Source organism: Trichomycterus rosablanca, chromosome 11 (assembly GCF_030014385.1).
Source record: "Trichomycterus rosablanca isolate fTriRos1 chromosome 11, fTriRos1.hap1, whole genome shotgun sequence".
NCBI lineage: Eukaryota > Metazoa > Chordata > Actinopteri > Siluriformes > Trichomycteridae > Trichomycterus > Trichomycterus rosablanca.
The window spans coordinates 32,882,449-32,902,865 of NC_085998.1; the positions used below are offsets into that span (position 1 = coordinate 32,882,449).

General features: G+C 38.1%; 1 protein-coding gene across 2 annotated transcripts; it reads left to right on the forward strand.

The window, feature by feature from the left end:
• Positions 1-3,305: 3,305 nt before the first annotated feature.
• On the forward strand, positions 3,306-20,345 carry ric8b (RIC8 guanine nucleotide exchange factor B). Of its 2 annotated transcripts, none has more exons than XM_063004754.1 (10): positions 3,306-3,443; positions 5,923-5,970; positions 6,253-6,876; positions 9,729-9,823; positions 10,479-10,626; positions 11,236-11,331; positions 11,945-12,089; positions 12,248-12,392; positions 14,631-14,750; positions 18,789-20,345. In XM_063004754.1, the coding sequence occupies exons 1-10, from the start codon at positions 3,360-3,362 to the stop codon at positions 18,907-18,909; spliced, it is 1,626 nt and encodes a 541-aa protein (XP_062860824.1). In that variant the 5' UTR covers positions 3,306-3,359; the 3' UTR covers positions 18,910-20,345. The 2 variants fall into 2 exon arrangements, with proteins under 2 accessions (XP_062860824.1, XP_062860825.1); XM_063004755.1 differs by having other exon boundaries at positions 3,307-3,443; positions 18,814-20,345.
• The last annotated feature ends 72 nt before the right edge of the window (positions 20,346-20,417 follow it).

Below are 20,417 nucleotides of genomic sequence, written 5' to 3' on the forward strand. Positions count from 1 at the left end.
GGCAGTTGACCATGTACAGTACCAAGTGTCAAGTCAAGTCAAGTCAAGTCAACTTTATTTATAGAGCACTTTAAAAACAACAACAGCTGTGACAAAGTGCTGTACATAGATAATTATAAAACATAAAACAAACACTAGAAACAATGAGAAGTCTCATGCTGGATTGAAAGCCAAGGAATAAAAATGGGTTTTAAGACTAGTTTTAAAAATAGCCAGTGAAGAGGCCTGTCTAATATGGAGTGGTAGGTTGTTCCATAATTTAGGGGCAGCGATTGAAAAAGCTCTATCCCCTCTGAGCTTACGCTTTGACCTTGGTACCTCCAGGAGCAGCTGATCAGCTGACCTGAGGCACCGAGCAGAAGTGTGGGGATGGAGCAGTTCAGCGAGGTAAGGCGGGGCAAGTCCATTTAAAGATTTAAAAACAAACAACAGAATCTTAAAATGTACTCTGAAATGCACGGGCAGCCAATGGAGGGAGGCCAGAATGGGGGTTATATGCTCTCTCTTACGTGATCCCATTAAAAGTCGGGCCGCAGCATTTTGCACTAACTGGAGACGTTTGAGGGAGGACTGGCTGACTCCAAAATAAAGTGCATTACAGTAGTCCAGCCGAGATGTGATGAAGGCATGGATCACTGTTTGAAAGTGCTCATGTGAAAGGATTGACTTCACCTTTGCCAGCTGCCTCAAATGGAAAAAGCTGGATTTGACTACTGCACCAATTTGACGGTCCAATTTAAAATCACTGTCCATCTTAAAACCCAAGTTAGAGATTGTATGCTTCACATGCTGTGTCAAAGGGCCCAAATCAACAGGAGGGGCTTCACAGGAACCACTGGGACCAAACACCATCACTTCTGTTTTCTTTTCATTGAAATTCAGAAAATTTAAGGCCATCCAGGCTTTAATGTCATTAAGACATAACAGAAGTGGCTTAATAGAGAAAGCATCTTTCTTCTTCAGCGGGACATATATCTGACTGTCATCAGCGTAGCAATGAAATGAGATGCCATGCTTTCTCAAAATGGAGCCCAGTGGAAGCAGATAAAGTGAGAAGAGGAGGGGTCCTAAAATTGAGCCCTGTGGAACCCCATACGGCAGGGGAGCTGGGGAGGAGTCTGAACCAGCAAAACTCACACACAAAGTTCTGTCCGTCAGATAGGACCTAAACCATTCCAAAGCACTACCACAAATGCCCACTAGGTGCTGCAACCGGGAGACTAAAATGTTATGATCTACCGTGTCAAAAGCCGCGGTTAGATCCAACAGGACAAGGATCACATGGTCACCAGAATCATTGGCCAGGAGGATGTCATTGAAAACCCTAAGCAACGCTGACTCTGTGCTGTGCAGGGTTTTAAAACCAGACTGAAAGACCTCCAGGATATTATGCTCATCCAGAAAAACTTTCAGCTGAGCATAAACAACTTTCTCCAAGATCTTTGAAATAAAGGGCAGCTTGGAAATAGGCCTATAATTAGCCAATACCGTGTGGTCAAGGCCAGGTTTCTTAAGCAGGGGTTGCACTACAGCATGTTTAAAACTCACAGGAACAACACCAGAGGATAGACTCCTGTTAATAATGGCCAGAACCTGTTGCCCTATACTATGAAAAATCTCTTTAAAAAAGTGAGGAGGCATATCGTCACAGGGAGAACCAGAAGGCTTTAAATGGCCTACCACATCCTCCAAGTGCGACAGAGTCACCGGCTCAAAACTATCAAACACAGTCAGGCAAGGGACAGAGTCAGAGGGGTCGAAGGCAGGAGCTGTGGTAGGAGCTCGTGCTGCGACAATCTTGTCAATAAAAAAGTGCAGAAAGTTATCACACATTTCAGGGGATGCTTCTGAACAGATGGGCTGAGGGGCCTTAAGAACAGAGTCAATGGTTTTAAATAACACCCGTGGATTATGACAATTTGCCATGATAATATTTGACAAATATTTTCTTTTGGCTTCTTTGATAGTGTTCTGGTAAGAACGCCAGCAATCTTTTAAGATTTGAAATGAAACCTGCAGCTTGTCCTTCTTCCATTTGCGCTCAGCTTTGCGACACTCCCGCTTTGCTGCACGAGTTCTGTCATTAAGCCAGGGCTCGGGTTTAACTTTCGGCTGTATGGTTCTTAATGGGGCCACTGAGTCCAGTATGGTTCTGCAAGAGACATCAAACCAGGAGCTGAGCTCCCCCGTATCAACAGAGGCTGAGTCAGGAGGGGGACAAAGCTGATCGAAAGCAGTGTAGTGTAAAGCACACCAATTGGAAAGTGTAGATGTAAAAATGGGATGTTGATGTCCACTTTTAGCTATATACTGTACGTTTGGGTAGTTGTTTGTTGAAAGTATAAATTTAAGGCTAAATTATTATATATTACATAGTACAGTACAATAATTTTATTGTATTTTTTGGAATTTAAAATTTCATTATATTGAACATTAAGCATTTTTGCAAGCAAATAACTTGTTAAAGTTAAAAGCTGCTAAAAAAAAACTTAACACTCAAAAGAGGCCAAAGAGCTTCTAGAGAAAAGTCTACAAGTTAAAAATTTACATACTTTTGTAAAAGACATGTAAGACACGGCAGTCACGAGGGATCAATTTCAATTTCATTGACTTCTCTAACTAAATGATAGAAAACCATACTTATTTGTCCATGTTTTTTAAACAGAAGTTTATTGTTGGGCTTTCTGATAATAAATAATGATTGTATATTATGTTTATATGTGTATTTTGTCCTTTCTGTGTTTCCTAGATAGGACCACTGTACCCTTTCCACAATAAAGTGGTTACTACTTAAACTGAGTATAATTAATAACACTGAAAGTATCTTAGCAGATACAAACATATCCCTTTTAATAAGAAGATATGATTAAACCTATTTGAGGCTTATTTAAAGAAAAAAAAAACTTGAGCCAACTCAGCTGGTCAGACTGGATCTTTGATGATGTCTATAAACCAATCCAAGCTCGTTTATGACCAGGACAGCATTTTAAACTGGTTTAAGACGTTTTTAAGCATGGAAGCACTTATGCATGACGGGAATTCTGGTGCAATATACAGTACATAGTATGTGTATGGTAAGGTTGGTACAGCCTGTGTCTATAATATAAGAAAAACGCGTACTAGCTTACTGAACAGTATGTAAACACAGAGTAGTGCAGAATAGCATTCTACCACACTGTCTAGTATGCTAGTAATGCTTTCAGGGCGGGTAGTGTGGTGTAGTGTGAAGGGGAAGTCAGCTGACGCACAAAGTGACGTTTTCCAATTAAAAGTTAACAGACGGGTTTACACAATAAAACCTGTTCTCATTGTTGTACTGTATTAGAAGCGCTCTTGTTTGTTTTGTATGAGCATCCATTATGGACCTGAGTTCAATCCTGTCGCAGATTGAGAGTGGAAATAATGCGGAAATTGAAAAGCTTTTGCATAAATACAACACAGAGGTAGGTGCTGGATAGTGCTAGCTGCACCGGGCTATTAGCTGGATGCTAACTGACATGTTGATTATAACAGCGGTTTACAGGTTTAGTTCACGCTAGCATTACAACGTCAGTATTGTTACATGTTCTAATCCTATAATGCACTACAACAGCATCTCCCACCGCGGTTTAACCACACCGAGATGCATGTTCATGTTTGCTAACTCTGCTAGCTACATTCTAGCCTGTTCTAGTCAGTTCTATGGCTAGTCAAGTTAGTTCACTTAAATGAGCTACTTGTGTTTATTTGCAGAGCTTTGTTTGCAGTATTAGCACTGTAGCTGGGTAATGCTAATCCAGTTAGTGAGTGTCCATATTTTTTATTTTGTACGTGCTTAAAAGTACAAGAAAATATTGTGTTTACATACATTTTATGAAACATGTTCCCTCACCGGTCACTTTATTAAGCTCACATTTCTTATACGCATGAATTTGCCATTTTACAAGCTACCCATGCTATATACAGTAGATGAACCTTGTGGGTTTTTAGATCGCAGAATGTAGTACATCTGCAGTTCTGATGCCAATAGCATCCTGTGATCAATGCAAAATGTTCATTGATTAACGGCTATAGGTGGATTAACACATTGTATCAGAAAAAAAACTGAAAATAGATGTAGTCTCTACTACAGCTATATTGTTTACATTCGTTTACATTTGTCATTCTAGTTTGGCATGTCCATGGGGGTACTTGGTGTAGCAACTAGGTGTATAACTAACAGTTAACAGGGCCAGTAATAGCTCAGTGGTTAAGGTACTGGACTAGTAAACAGAAGGTTGCCGGTTCAAGCCCCGACACCACCAAGTTGTCACTGTTGGGTCCCTGAGCAAGGCCCTTAACCCTCAATTGCTCATTGTGTTCCGTCTGCTAAATGCTGTAAATGTAAAGTTACTTATTTATTCAATATGATGAGAAGATCAAAAGTGTGTTCCCAGCTGGGGGCTTTCTATCTCCAACCACCATTAACACACAAGCGTCAGGGAAAGTTGAGAAGAGCCGCCCCGAACCTTCCTGGCAGGAGTTTAAATATGCTTAACCACACCCACAGTCCATTTGTCCATTTCTTTGTTTCAGTCCATTTCTTCTTGTCACCTCTTCCATGGGCCCGCTGCCAGTTCCAGAATCCTTGTTCTGTCCTTGTTTACACCATATATGGACTTTCTCTGGTATATTGTCAATTCATTATCTTACACAATGTTATCCGACTCCGCTTATCCTATCCCGGTTCTCCTGCCCTAGTACATTGAGTTACATTGAGTGCCCTCAGCTGAGAATGGTATACCATAACAATTTTGATAAAGAAAACACCCATGTGAAGCCTTGAATTGCCACGTTTGACAGTTGGCCTTTCAAAACCCCACCAGTTTAAAACCCCAATAGTTCAACAGTCCCCCCTTCCACACCATTTATGGTATAAATCCTGAATTACAGAGTAAAAGGAAACTTTGATGTTCTGAATAACAAAATAAATCTTATCATTCTACCGTATGTGTGCTTGGGAAGATTATATGAATATGTGCGTGTGCATGTACGAGCTGGGTGCTTCTCTCAAGGACATAGAAGGCAAAGGTTTTCGGTGATGGTCCTTTTCTCTCTTAAACCCCAGAAGGGTGTGATACTCTGGCCAATTCACTGATCACCCAGCCCCCAATGTGAGATACTCCACCCTCAGGATTCATGATTATATACCTGCAAAGCTAAGCATAAGCTATTACGAAAAACAACTACTTTACCTGATGTCTTAGACATCCTCCGGATCAACCTAGTACATTTCAAATCCCTCATTGGTTAGTATTGTCGCTTTACTGGCCTGCAAGGTAATTTGTAATCAATACAGTTTCAATAAACCTTGTTCTGATGCAAGGTATGCAACAACAACCACAGACGACTAAGGCTGCACCCATAGTGATGGAAGTCAGTACACCCAGGATCAATGACTTGTACTGTCCAAAAGTCTTTGTCAACCATGTGTTAAAAAGATTTTCAATGCCACTATTTTCAGCCATCTCATTGCTCAGAGAAGTCAACCCCTCCAATGCTGATGGAACCGGCGGTTGTTTGGTATAAAGATGCAACAGGTATCCCCAACGTGAATTGGACATAAAAACTGGCAGCACTGGTCACAAAACAAGTTTTCTTTTCCAGCATTTTATAAAGTAGGTGAAATACACTGTATTATGTACGCAAAAACATGAAGAACGTAGGATGAATGGGACTAATTTGAATAATTGGATACATTTAGGACTGTTGCTGTATCCCTAATACAACGTAAATGCAACCTTCAAAGTGTATAATTGATATGCTATATCACCAGTGGTATAATTTATTTGGTATGTCACTAGTGGTTTTTTAAATTTATGTGACTAGATTATATGTGATATGCAGTATAATATGTACTGTAACGTTTTTTATTGCCTGTAACTGTTAACATGTTTTTTTCAGAACTGTAAAACATTTGCTTTTGATTGCAAAGAAAAGGAGGCTCGAATAGTAAGTAAACAGAATTTTTATCAAATGATCTGCTGTTGGCTGGTTACATGTGTCTGGTTGATGTAGTGTAATGTGACGCTCGAATGGCAGAAATGGACAAGAACTGAAGTGGAAGAAGGGTTACAAGAATGTTTTTTTTTTATGACCATCTTGTTACTTTAAGTTTGGACAATGTATGTGTGTACTGACAGTATACTTAATATCATATCTTAGTAATGCGTAGTGTGTATGAAAGTATTGATGTCATTAATCACCTGGCTCTTGTATGTTTTCCTGCTACAGAAGCTTTGCCAGGGAGTGCTTACAGTGCTCAACCAGCCTGTCCAAACCCAGTGCCAGACCACCTGTCTGGAAACCCTGCGCATCCTGTCTCGTGATAAGCACGTTTTGGGACCTGTAGCCACACGAAACGGAATTCTTACACTGGCACGACTGGCATGCATCCGACTGCCTGAAAGTGATGAGGGACCTTTAGAGGAAACAAAGTTTGACTCAGCAGAAGAGGAGCGAGTGGTGGTAGAGGCACTTAAGTGCTTTTGTAATGTGGTTTACAACAGTGTGGCAGCACAACAAGTGGTTGCGGATGTGCGGCTGGGTCAGGGTTTGTGTGCCCGGCTGTCCTCACTGGGCTCTGGCCATCATGAGGTGGGGCTCTTCTCACTTCGTCTGCTGTTCCTGCTTTCTGCTCTGCGGGCAGACATCCGGAGGAGGCTGCGTCAGGAAATGAATGCTGTGGAGCTGCTTACTGGTGTGCTCGAGCGCACCCTGGATGTGCGCTGGTCCGGACCGTATAAAGTTACCCCTCCTGTTGCACAGGCCCCACATGTTTCACCAGAGAAGCTGGACTTGACCATGGAAGCACTTAAAGCTCTTTTCAACATAACCATGGCCGACTTCAACGATGAGGTAAGGACTATGTCTGGGATGCCAAGTGATGATTTGGTGCACTGCCTAGTATTTTAGGTCTTGCAAGTATGCACTGAACCAACCCTAATGCTGATCAGGATTATCAAATTTACAATATTACAAAATGAGCATTCTGCTTCAGCTATTACATACATAATTACAGAGATTCCAGAAATTCACATAGATTAAAAATAAAACAATAAAACAAACTTTTTAGAGCTGCGTTTTAGACCAGATTGGCAGATCTAAGAGTTCTAAATTGTGCAGCAGTTATTTACACCTCAAAATATTTCCCAACAGCTGGCATTTTCATACACATGTAGCAGCATTTAAATGCAATATGCATTTAGTACCTGCCCTGTTATTAACTGCAAAACAGATAAAAAAAATGCATTTAATTCCTGAAACAGGCATATAAAAAGTTGGGACAGGGACATGTTTACTACTGTGTTACATCACCTTTCCTATTAATTACACTAATTAGTTGTTTGGGAACTGAGGACACCAAATGTTGCATTGTTACGAGTGGAATTATTGCCAATTCTTGCTTCAAATAAGACTTCAAGTAAAACGGTCCGAGTTCATTGTCTGATTCTCATCTTTATGATAAGCTGTATGTTTTTTTTGTTGTTGTAATATTTAACTTTTCAAGGACAAAACATTCTGCTTCAACCTTATCTTGGAACATACAGTATGTTTGACGTACTGTATGTTTGTCAGACCTGACCACCAAATAAAATACATTAAAGAACAGATAGCAGAAGGCGCAGTAGCTCACTGCTACGAAGCAAATTGGGATTTTCTGGTTATTATTGTTATTATTATTATTATTATTGTTGCTGTTGTTTTCATTATTATGACACCATTCATACCCACTTCTGTAGAAGTCGGTAAAAGTCTTTTTTTGGTTAACAAATGTATCAACCCCTTTCTACCCAAATTAGTTGTGCATAATAATTTGTGCACAAAATTTACATTGGGCTTGCAGTGCAGAAGGCAAATGGCAAAAAATGTGTGTGTGTGTATATATATATATGTATATATATGTATATATATGTGTGTATATATATATATATATATATATATATATATATATATTAGGGCTGTCGAAGTTAACGCGATAATAACGCATTAACGCGACCTCAATTTAACGCGATTAAAAAAATTAGTGCCATTAACGCAAATTCTAGTTCATGTTGACACTTGACTGGTAGAACAAACGTTTTAATGTCGGACTTGCCACCGTTTTTCATTTGCGGTTTGTTAACATAATGTAACCGATCGTGGTAGTGATGCACTTGCATAATAAAGAAATAAATACACGCTATATTCACAAGTTGTCGGGAGCAGAACACTTTATTACACTTAATTAACTTCTTCTTCTGTACCGAATACCGGAAAGCTGAGTCGAGCACGTTAGTTCATGAACTATGGAAGCCCCAAAGGGTCAAAACACACTCACTTCGTGTAGAAACGTCCATCAAACCATCGTCACGATACAACCACAGACAAGTCTGATACAATAACTACGCCTTATCCCACCTAAAGCACCGCTGATCTACAATGTTTGCTGATGGAGAAATTCTAACCTACAATCTGACATTTACTGCCTAGTATGTGAGTGAATAAACTCCCTTACAGTTTTCTCTTGTCCCAGCAGTTTTTAACATAAGTACATTTAGCATAAAATGTGTTCACCATTTTAATTGTAACATTTCACTTAAAAATCCTTGTTTTCTATAACATTTACACAGATTTTTTTTTAATGCGATTAATCGCGATTAACTATATGAAATTCTGAGATTAATCGCGATTAAAAATTTTAATCGTTTGACAGCCCTAATATATATATATATATTAGAGATGGGACGATCGATCGGCTACGAATCGGTATCGGCCGATTTTTAATCAAAATATGCTATCGGCGATCGGCGATATTTCCTAAAAGTAGCCGATCCGATCGTGTGATATATAAAGACCATGTTAAGTTAACAGCTCAGTGGATTGATCCAGACTTTGAGCTATGAAGCGCCAACCATCACATCACCATTCATCAACAATCGTACAGAAACCATCGTGAAAGCTCTTACGATGTAATTTTGCTGATTGTAATATTTACTTTAAAAAGATAATTCAACCCGGTCACATCTGAGTCGATTCTATCAGCACGTTATATAAACTCCTGGTTCACTTTGGTAAATCGTAAGCGGTTCTTACTTGTGATGTAGATGAGAACAGATGACGTTACAGAGCCAATCCGAGGCAAAAGCTTATTCATTACCAAATTCGTTAGTTCAGGATCATCTGCTGAACTTTTAGAAAACTTTTAGCTCCTTAGACGGAACGAGTTTGATTTGGTTACAGATCTGTGGTAATAGCAGTTTAATGAAGCTTTTTAATGTAAGAGAATCACACACAATTTTCTGTAGCAGCTGGTGTTTATTTAAAACCACGACATTTAATTAATAACAGTAAACACAGAGAGATAACCGAGAAGAGAAACTTACGCTTCACATAAAAACGAATCAACTCATGAATCACTGAATCACTTATAGCGATACTGTGAACAAAGCGTCTCTTCTAAAGGCACAAACACACACACACACACACACACACGCGCGCGCAGCGTGCGCTGCTCCGGTTTATCTTTACTGTGAGGCTCTTTTTAAGTTTATTTACTGCACGTGTTCAGTATATATGTTCAGTATATATGCTTTCTAACATTTCATAATAAGTCATTATTCTGTTATTTTGTTGTTACCATATTAACTGCTCCACCCAAGTGTCAACATCAGTTCTATTTAATCTGACAGTTTCCTCACATTTTTCTCTGTCTTTTTTGTTTCCAACAGCACAATGAGCACCAGCTGCGGCGTGTTGCATCTATCATGAGGCACATACTGATGCTAAGGTCTCAAACAGAGGAGAAAACAGAGGAGGCTCACAGGTAGGTATCTGTAATGTTGATCTTAATTGTTAGGTTGAGGGAAAAACCCAGTGCAAATAAGTGACAAGAAAATCTTTTTTCCTATGCTGTCTTAGATTTACGCTAGATGTTACCCATGTCTTCAAAATACAAGTTACATCATTTTTAAACATTCCACAGTAAGAAGGTAAATTGGTAGCAGGACATCATGTCTGGATTCACTATCTAGTATACAAAATATAGTGAAAAGATTTAGGTACATTGGAGAAATCCAAGTTCATGTAGGGCAAAATGGATAAACACTGCTAAATGTGTGAGACTTTCTGCATTCTGAACCCTTTGCACCTCATTTGTATGGATTTGACTTATTATATTATTAATCACTAGCCCTGTTATCCCTCTGCTTTTTGACATAAACAAAATGCAAGACAAAACTTGGCCTCTAGTAATTGGGCTTTTGTTATTCAAATAGGCCCAGGACGAGCATTTCTCTCTTGTATGTTTTTGCAAAATGTCAGGCAGTGGATGGAATCCTAATGTCTGTTAGATGATTTGTGCATAGTCACTTAAATAAAGTGGTTTGCAAACATTTACTAGTACTGTCCTTGAGCCAGTTTTAAACCTTATTCACGTTAATGGGAATAAATAACATTGTCTTGTGTTTGTTCTTTTCTAGCCATGCCATTAACCTCCTCAGCAACCTTCCGGTATCCTGCTTGGACGTTCTGATAGTATCTGAACAGGAAGGACTTGAGAAATATGGTGGAAAGAATATGGATACTCTAGATGTCTTAGTGGACTTCATGGAGAAGAGAATAGACAAGGTACTGAAAAGAAATTACTCTTACATGTTAAAATTTTATATCAATTATTATATTAATATGAACATATTTTTTAAAAAAAAGAATAAAATTCGTTTGTGTTCTTGAATTTCCAAAATTTGTAACACAATCCCAATTCTAAATAAATTTGGGACATGTGTTAATAAAAACAATTTTTTATTCAATTAGAATCAATGCAATGACAAGATATTTAATCAGCTCAATAGTGTTTTTGTGTTTATTTTAAATGTATTCTTAATTTAAAAGCTGCAACACATTGCAGTCATCATATATATTGCACTGAAAAATGTCTCACACTTTCAGTTGGAGACGGTTCTGGACTGCAGGCAAGCCACTCTAGCACCTGCCCTCTCCTACTCCAAAGCCATGCTCTTATAACATGTGCAGAATTTGGCTAAGCATTGTTTTGCTGAAAGAAAAAGGGATGGTCCTAAAAAAAGTGGGGAGAACACGTGCTATAAATACATATTTGAGATAATTCTGACCTGCAGTTCATTATTCGAACCCTTTATAATACAGCAATGGGGTATGAAGTACTATTTTGCATTTCTTGCTCATTGCTCTTGCTCTCTTTTTTCCTGACCTGTAAAGGGAACAAACTACAAAGAGGGTCTGACCCCAGTGCTTAGCCTTCTGACAGAAAGTTCCAGATACCACAGGGAGTTCCGCAGATACCTGAAAGCTAAGGTTAGCGTGAACTCTTCTGTGTAACGCTGCTAAAGCCCCAGTCACACCAGGCTCTGTAGGCAAAGCTCTACATGTTTTTTTTCTGTTGCCAATAAAATGAACCAGAGAAAGATGTAGATGTATTACTCAATTATGTCAGCAACTAATAGCACAACTAAATAAATGAACCCTTATGTAATGCACAGTTTATTAGAAATCGGAGGTGCTAACAATAGCAGTGTACAACCTGAGAATGATAAAAAAAATTACCCAACCAGGGGTTGAGTTAGGTTAGCATGCTAACCACTTCCCACCCTGAAAAGGTGAGGTAGATTGATTGCCCTAAGTAACGAACTAAGTAACCAAATACTTTTGGCCATTAAATAGCATTTGTGGACCTTTCAAAACTAGAATGACCTCCCAAATTGTGGGTGAGGCTTTGATACATTTTAGTCTAAGCCTAACCACCCTGACTTTGTGAAGAGTGAAGGGCAAATATCTGGTGTGACCTGGGCAGAGTGAAGGGCAAATATCTGGTGTGAGTAACTGTTGCTTTGGTAGCAATCCAAGAAATCTTTTAGTCTTTGTTTTCCTTTCTGATTCTTAAGTCTGATGTGATGTGGTTCATGATTAGGTTTTACCACCCTTGAAAGATGCAACAGAAAGACCAGAAGTGGGCAGTACAGTACGGAACAAACTGGTGCGCCTCATGACTCATGTTGACATGGGAGTGAAACAGGGGGCTGCAGAGTTTCTTTTTGTTCTCTGCAAGGAAAGTGGTAAGCATTTTTTAAAAATTTAATGTTACTATGTCAGGGGAGTTTTTTAAATTGGAGTTACATTTTGTAAATTACCAGTTGTACAAGTTGATCAGGAGCTACTTTTATGGTCGTTTTCCTGTCAAGTTTTCACATTTGTCATCTTTTTCGTCCTGCAGTGGATAATCTTTTGAAGTACACTGGCTACGGCAATGCTGCAGGCCTGCTGGTGGCTCGTGGCCTTTTAGCAGGAGGAAGAGGAGATACTGAGTATTCTCCTGATGAGGACTCAGACACTGAGGAGTATAAGTCAGTAAAACCATTGTAAGTAATACCTTTCCAAAACCACACTATGTACTCTAGACCTAAAATTCTTATTTAATTGTGTTACATGATGCTGCAATAGGTAGTTGGGCTGTCTCAGCTCCAGGGTTCTGCGGTTGTAGGTTCAAACCCTGTGTCACTGTCTGTCAGGAGTTTAGGGTGTTTACTCTGGGTACCAGGTAAACTGATCACTCACATAGTCCTGTATAAATGTGCTATGTCACCCCACTCTAGGGTTGGGTGGTATGACAGTATTGCGGTATACCACGGTATTTAAAACTGGTGACGGTATTCAAAAATGTGAAGCGCCAGATTTCTGCTTCAGGTCTACCTTGAAAACTGAGACTTTAGGACATTCGCGCATCCAAAGTAAGGGAGGGGTGGGAGTGGTAGGCGGTCGGAGCTCACTTAATGATTGGTTGTGGGGTGCTCACTGTGTAAGGTGATAACACAGAGAGACGAGTGAAAAGCCACAATGGCTAGCGTTAGCTGTGAGGTAACAAGCAGAAACAGAAAAATGGCTCGTATTTTAATTTTCCGAAATCAACATTTTTTATCAGTTCAACCAGAAATTAACACAAGCGTGTGCATGCGCGGACATGTACGTATTTACTTAATATATATTCAGTGTAAATCGAGCACAAGTGTTGAGAATAAGGAGCAAACAGTAATAATAACGTTACGCCCGATCCCCTGTTCTGACTTTTGTGTCTGCCGTAGTTTTTTCTGCCTGTGTAAGAACTATTTTTTCCTAAATAAAAGCGCTATTTTAAGAAAAAAGAATGTTGTTTTCTAACGTCTCACCTGTGAATTATAAATATATTGTCTGGCCCTTTAAGAATGTTAAGTGTCCTATAGGGCGTAGGGAGCAAGTGTGTAGGGAAGATATCGGAAATTTACCGTTTCCGGCTGTGCTCATGTTGTTTTGCACTGAGCTTGTGTGATATTTAAAGTAGCGTTCTCGTTAAACCACTCGAATGTTTGGACTTTGAATTATTTGACATTATTTTACATCCCCATCATCGCAACATTAACATTTACATTAATATTTTTTTGTTACGGTATAGAACTTAATTCTGTATTACAGGCATAACTAATCGTACACGTTCATACACTTTTAAGAAATAGCTGTAACTATAAACTATCCAGTTAACTTTTGAAATATATTGAACTGTTTAGCCTGCTATTATTCTGTTTTGTGTGGGCAGTGAGAGATTACAATGGCTAAATGTTATATGTTAATATGTTTAAAAGTGTAATTGATACAGATGCATTTACACATATGCGTATTTATTATAGATCAGATAGGATAAGCAATGTTTGACGTTCTGATTGTTTAATTTTTTTGTAATAAAACATTGAAATATTGTGATTACACTCTAAAGTGTGTACACTGTAAAGTTTATCTGTCCCCCCCAGCGCGCGCGCGGTAATACCGTATACCGCGGTATTTTCTGAAGACGGTATGGCGGTATGAAAACCGGCAATACCGTCCAACCCTACCCCACTCTGGTTAGACTTGTTGTATTGACACTGAGCTTCATAACAATCATAAAAGGCTTGGTCATCTTTTAAATCACTGACCATAACTAAAACAGTACAAGAAGATCCACAGAAATTAACTTGAAATTTTAATATTATGAGGTAGGTGCTTTAATGTCCGTGGCAATAGTGCTTTAAAAATAAAGGAATTTTTGGCCATGTTAATTGTAGTCAGCTGTATTTAGTGAACAATACAATGACATATTGTCTTAAAAAATTTGGTCTATGGGCACCGCAGCGTGGTACACCAACAGCCTTTTAAAAATGATTGTAATATGTACTGTTAGCATAATATAACTCCTAGGTGTAAGTAAGTAAATGGGTAAACACACTCTGATGAACTGGTGAATATCCACATTAAGCTCAGTGGTTTTGGATAGGCTTCAGACCAACTGCAACCCTGATGGACTAATGTTAATCTAATAGGCCTGACTCGCAATAAACGTTTCTAATCATTTCTAAGGTAGTAAATGTGGTTAGGGTTAGAAATTAGTGCAGGCCACACCAAATTGCACAAACAATGTCATTATGGACCTTGATTGTCCATATGTTTTAACAACCATGCTGGAATTGAAAAAGGCCTTTTCCAAACTGTTGCCATTTATTAGGAGAGTCAACCGTACTTTTGGCCATATCGTGTACATGGTAAATGGTGGTTTGACACAACATCTTCCGTTCCTCTCTTGTGTTTTTTAGCATTAACCCTATCACAGGTCACATAGAAGAGCCCATGCCAAACCCAACTGAAGGCATGACCGAGGAACAAAAGGAATATGAAGCTCAGAAACTGGCAGAGATGATCAGTGAATTGTCAAGGTAAGAGATTAAAATGAACCACTAAAAAATAACTACAACAATACTCACAGCACATGAGGGCCCACAGGAAATTGCCTTGGAAAGGTTATTTTAGTTGTTGTGACCGAATACAGTGCAAGCAATTGATTATTATTCAAATCGACTTACAGTTGTGAATGAATACAGTGTTCGTAACTGTGGGTTAAAAGCCTTGGGATATTTATTTTGGTTGTGGAATACAGTTGTCAGCATCTTTTTATAACTAAAATGTGCAATTCTGTTGTTCAGTTTAGCAATTTAAACTGTAGCATAAACTGAAGAATAGATGCTGTATAAATGCAGCCTTATTTTGTGTTATGAGTGTCAGAAAAAGCATATGTCTAATTTTTTTTTAGGAATGCATATCTGGCTTTGTATTAAACAAAGCATTATGTTTATTGATAAATGTTGCTAAATTCCTCTGTAGCACCCCTGGTGTTTTGTGACATGTAAATAAAAAAATGACATGTCATGAGTATCCAAGAGTTAGGGGTAGCCCTGTTGCCTGACAGCAAGAAGGTCCTGGGTTCGATCCCCAGGTGGGGTGGTATGGGTTCTTTCTGCGTGAAGTCTGCATGTCTTTCCGGTTTCCTCCCACAGCCCAAAGATGCAAGTGAGGTGAATTAAAGATACAAAATTGTCCATGACTGTGTTTAATAGACATGAACTGACGAATCTTGTGTAACCAGTAACTACCTGTCTGGTCATGAATGTAACCAAAGTGTGTAAAAACATGACGTCCTAATAAAATTAAATAAATGAGACTGAGATCATAGCATTTGCTATGTTTTAATTAGTTTTAAATAGCACACCTTTACAAATGACTAAACCAGCTGATGATTTATTACCACAAATTTCACTTACCATACTGAGTAGGTGTATCATATTTATTGTACTACTGCTTGCTGTTTGGTAATACCAGACTGCATCTGTGTTGAGCTTTTCATCAACAAGCAGCACCAATCACTAGAGAGACGCCAGTATGAAAAGCTGTTACGTTGCTCTGAACACGCTCCTTATCAACCGTTTCATTAAGACAAGAATCTCCCGCTGCTTGCCTCTGCCTCATTTATAGCTGGTTGTCCTTTAGGCTGCAGCATTCAACAAAAGTCAATGCAAGCAGCAACATCAGCCCTACTGCATTAATTACCTGCTAATTGGCACACGCTTTGGCCGACTGATCCTTTGTACACATTTGTGGGGTTTTTTAAGATACATATACATGTTTCTTTTGTATACTGCTCGCTGTATTCATCAGTGGTGCCAAACATTGTTGCTTGACAAGAAGTGGATATAGAAACTGGCTCAATTAATGTGGAGTTGGGTCGGTGTGTGTGTATGAGGGGGAAATGGAGGGGAGTGTGATGTAAAAAAAAAAGTTTTCAAACACAGGCAGACAGCATTGTTTTAAACAATGCATAGGCAGGTTGAGACATAATGAGCAGCGTGTGCCCATGAGAGGCAGATTCCTTTCTTTAAAAATCCCCTCACCTTCATTGAGGATGAAGGAGGTACTGTGGTAAGTGCAAGGAGACAGCGTGTAGACAGTGAGTGTGAGGAGTATGGCTGCTCAGGAGACAGCTCGGGGACCTAAAAGAATGTTCCCCCACCCTCCACTGCTTGACTCGCTCCAATTAGCACTGACTCCAGCACACCCCCTACACCCCTTACTCATACTTGTTTTCAGTATTTAATCATCTGTTGAGGTCATTAGTGGATGTACATTGTCATGTGATACTCTTAATTTTCGATTCTGATGTACTAAGACGGCTATATCTGACAGAAGCATGAAGCCAGGGCCAGTGTTTTCATTTTTGCAACAGGTTTAATTTTAATTTATTTGCATTCTGTTGCTTTTTATGTTTATAGATATCTTTTTACATTTGCTTGTGATATGGTCTGACTTGTGGTGAGTTTAGGATTAGGAAATTTAAGATTGATAAAGCATATTAGCTTTGGCTAATTTGCAGTTTGATGATTAATTTTTGGATTTATCAACTTTTAAAATGCTGCTTTTCTAAATTAATTATATAGGCCAAATAATGATCCATGAAGTTACTTGCAACACCTGGTGTTTATATAGATAGTGTTTCTCCAGAACGTCTTCTGTTGTGGTCTTCAGATTTGGTGCATCTTGTTGCTGGCTGTGCTGTTCTTCTTGTATTTTTCCTTCTTCCAAGCATAATTGTCTTTTCCAATGAATTACTTTTTTTTATAATGTGTCCAAAATTAAAACCTTATAATTGTTCAGTTAGGTTATTTGGGCCTTGAGTAAGAGGTTAGATTTAATGTGGTTTTGGATCCATTTGTTTGTCTTTTTGGCTGTCCAAGGTACTAAGGGCTCACTGACAAGTGCACTTCCCAATGGCTAGGCTGTTTGGAAAAAATGTATTCATCTGATCAAGCTTCTAATGCTGGCATTGCACTTATAGTGTTTGTCTACATTGTTTTAGTGTAGTTTTGCATATCATATGTTTTGGTTTTATTCTATTTTAGGCAAGTTGAGAGGATTTAAAAATACTACTATTTCTTTGAATAACATTTGTTTCATGTTTATCTGTTACTCATCTAATCATAAAGATTTTTGCGAACTTAAATTGGATGATTTGGTAAAGTTTTGCTTTGATTGGATAATGTGCTGGTGACATAGGGCAGATATAATTGGATTAGTGTGGTGCAGCAGCCACGGCTTTGAAGAGATTAGAATGAGTATTGATCCTGTAATTAAACCGCAAAGTGGGGGAAGGAAGCCTGTTCACAGCGACGAGCTAGGTTCAGGGTGTGGGTTTAAAGGGCTGTGATTCTAAGAGCTCTTCTGTGGCCGGATGTAAAGAAAAGAAAGATGTTCCACACATCAACAGGCCTCTTTATAGGAAAGATCTCAATGCTTCCACAATGCCTACAACTATGGGTTCCTTTCAAAGAGCAGGTGTATTGTAATGACAAATTGGTGGCCTGCAAAACCGCATTGATAAAGTGTGAGGGCAATAACAGCATCAAACAAATGATTACCCTGAACAGCTAGATGTTCTTATTATGTCAGTGATTGTGTGGTTTCAAATGATTTATCTCAAATTGGGGTGTTACGGTTTGCCATTTCACCAGTATTAATATCTCGTCAAAACCAGCAGGGTTTCATGGCAGACACAAGCTGTTAAAATGTATGATTAAAAAATAAATAAGTAAATAAATAAATGTATACATATGTTTATAATCACAAGCCACTTATGTACTTAACATTATATAAAACAAATGTTTTCCTTCAAGTTTGCACACAGTAAACATTTAGTTTTAGTTATCATTGCTAAGTTGATTGACGACCCTATGGGTAGTGTTTCTCCTGAGCTTTCAGTTTACTGTTTGGGTATATTTATTACAATAAATTCATTTAATTTTTTTAAAATAAAAGGCAGCGGTAAAATATGCTAGCCCATGTGCTGTTGGCCAGTCAGATATCTACACAGTCAGGATTGGATGCCCACTTTATTCTCAAACATAACAGCCTTGCCATTGAGAGGTATACTTGTCACAACTTGAAGGGCATCCAGCATAAATCTGTGCCAAATCATGTATGCGAACCACAATGATTTACTGTGGTAACACCTAAAAGTATTCTTTAATATAATACACATTCTTTAAATATTTGAGCTAATTTGAAGTTATTTTTATTTCCATTAGTTTGAAACCAGTATTTTGAGTTTGTATTGTAATAATTTCTGATGTGATTTTTTTTACACTGATGTTTGTAATTTTATTAAATCATAGACTGGAAAGAGATCAGTGCTTAACATCTGCAGTGTATCTAGTTTCTGTTTAGTTGCTAAATATATGTTAGCAAATTATTTTATTTCCATGTACTAAAATGCATTGTTCAGAGATTTCATTTGTTGACAACCCTGCATTTGAACAGCAAAGCTCTGAGCCTTGTTACACCAAATAATGTAATGCATGTAAAACCTCAGTGTTTTTTAATTATTCGTGATGTTTTTGATCTTTTACAGTTACACTGGAGTTAATTAGTGGGTGCATTTTTCTCCTCTCACAGGCAGCAGCTGATCAGGCCGATGAGTGTAAGAAAGGACGGCTCACTTGCGCCTCTAGAGGAAGCTATGCGCACATGCACTGTTCCGGAGAGCAGTGATTCAGACTCCGATTAATAAGCAACAATCCTGCTTACTGAATCATTTCTTCACCATCGAGTTGCTGCTGAGGACCACTAAGAGTCTGACCGAGTCCACATCAGTTGCCCACTGTGATCTGAAATGTTTGGGTCAGTGGCAGGAGCGATGTGTTCCGCTGCAGTGTTCTTTTCTGTTAGGATTGTGTGTAATATATAAAGTACTGGTCCTTTGGGTCTTGGGTTCTTTTCTTTACCTTAGTAGTCATTCCTTATTTTCCTTATTTAAGTGCACTAAATAACAGAGGCATTTTAGTTTGGATTAAATGGTGAAATTACAAGAAATTAGACCTTTTTATAAATGTGCACTTTTGTAATCAAGCCAACAGTGCAGCTGCTTTTGTTTACAAAAATCACTATCATCACTTGTTACTTAATAATGTTTTTGAAGTTAACTATTAACATCTATAAATGATTTTTTTGTATGTTTTAATTGTTCTGGAAGATGTTATTTGTGGATATGTGGATCAATCAACATGCAGTTTAAAAACACTACCATGTCCTACAGCCATCCTGTAGAAGCAATCCATTTATGCATTTAAATTGCCAAAACAGCTTACAGTTATCACAGGTCACATTCAGTTGATATCACTGTCATATTTTCTGTAAACCCAGTAGCACCGCTAAGATTTGAACTCCGATCCCAGTGGTGGTTGGCTGGCGTAATAGCTGTTTAACACGTTTTGAGGTTTTAATGGTGTTTTAATGGTGTTTACGGTTCTTTTTTTAAAATCTCTATATTTTGGATTTACTCAATTGTTCAGCATATTGGTTATGCAACTTAGTTTATATTGTAGAGATTTATGAATCCAAAATTTTCCTTCATAAGAGATTTGATCAAAGAAAATACAAAGAAAGAAATCATTACATTAATTTAAAACACAAAAGAACTTGGTACTAAACATTTATTTATCAAACTTTTTAAGAAGCCTGGATTAATGTTTCTATTTGCTTTTCACATAATTTAAAGAAATCATGCTGTTTTGTAAGCTCATTAATTATTAAATATTGTTTTAAATGGAAGGAATTTTACCACATTTGTTTCTTATTAAACACAACAATCTGAATGGTAATTGTGAACATTGATCCTTATTGTATATACATATAATTTCCAATCCACTTATATAAATCTGTGTAAATCAGGGACTATTTGAACAATATTGCGCTTATTTTACACTCAATTTATGATTATTAGTTTTTTTCTTTGAACCTTGGAAATTTCTGTGGTTTAAAAAATAAATTTTTGGAAATTGATTAGGTTAATTATGCACATGTAAAGTAAATATACACAATGTGTGCAGCTTGTCTTTTATACTGTATGTAATGCTTTTTAAGATTTAAAGGGTCTGTTCTTCTGTGTATCAGACAGTTTGTTCCAACCGTTTTCCAGCATGATTAAAATGAGTTGTTTTAACTCTAAAATATCATCTTTACCTTCTGTTTGTGAGCCTTTGTTTGAGGGATTATGACCC

What these genes read in the sequence shown, in the direction of transcription:
- ric8b (XM_063004754.1), top strand. Translation starts at nt 3,360, where the DNA reads ATGGACCTGAGTTCAATCCTGTCGCAGATTGAGAGTGGAAATAATGCG. An exon ending in TGGAGAAGAGAATAGACAAG is followed by an intron (nt 10,627 to 11,235) that starts GTACTGAAAAGA and finishes TGACCTGTAAAG; the next exon opens with GGAACAAACTACAAAGAGGG. An exon ending in TATAAGTCAGTAAAACCATT is followed by an intron (nt 12,393 to 14,630) that starts GTAAGTAATACC and finishes TGTGTTTTTTAG; the next exon opens with CATTAACCCTATCACAGGTC.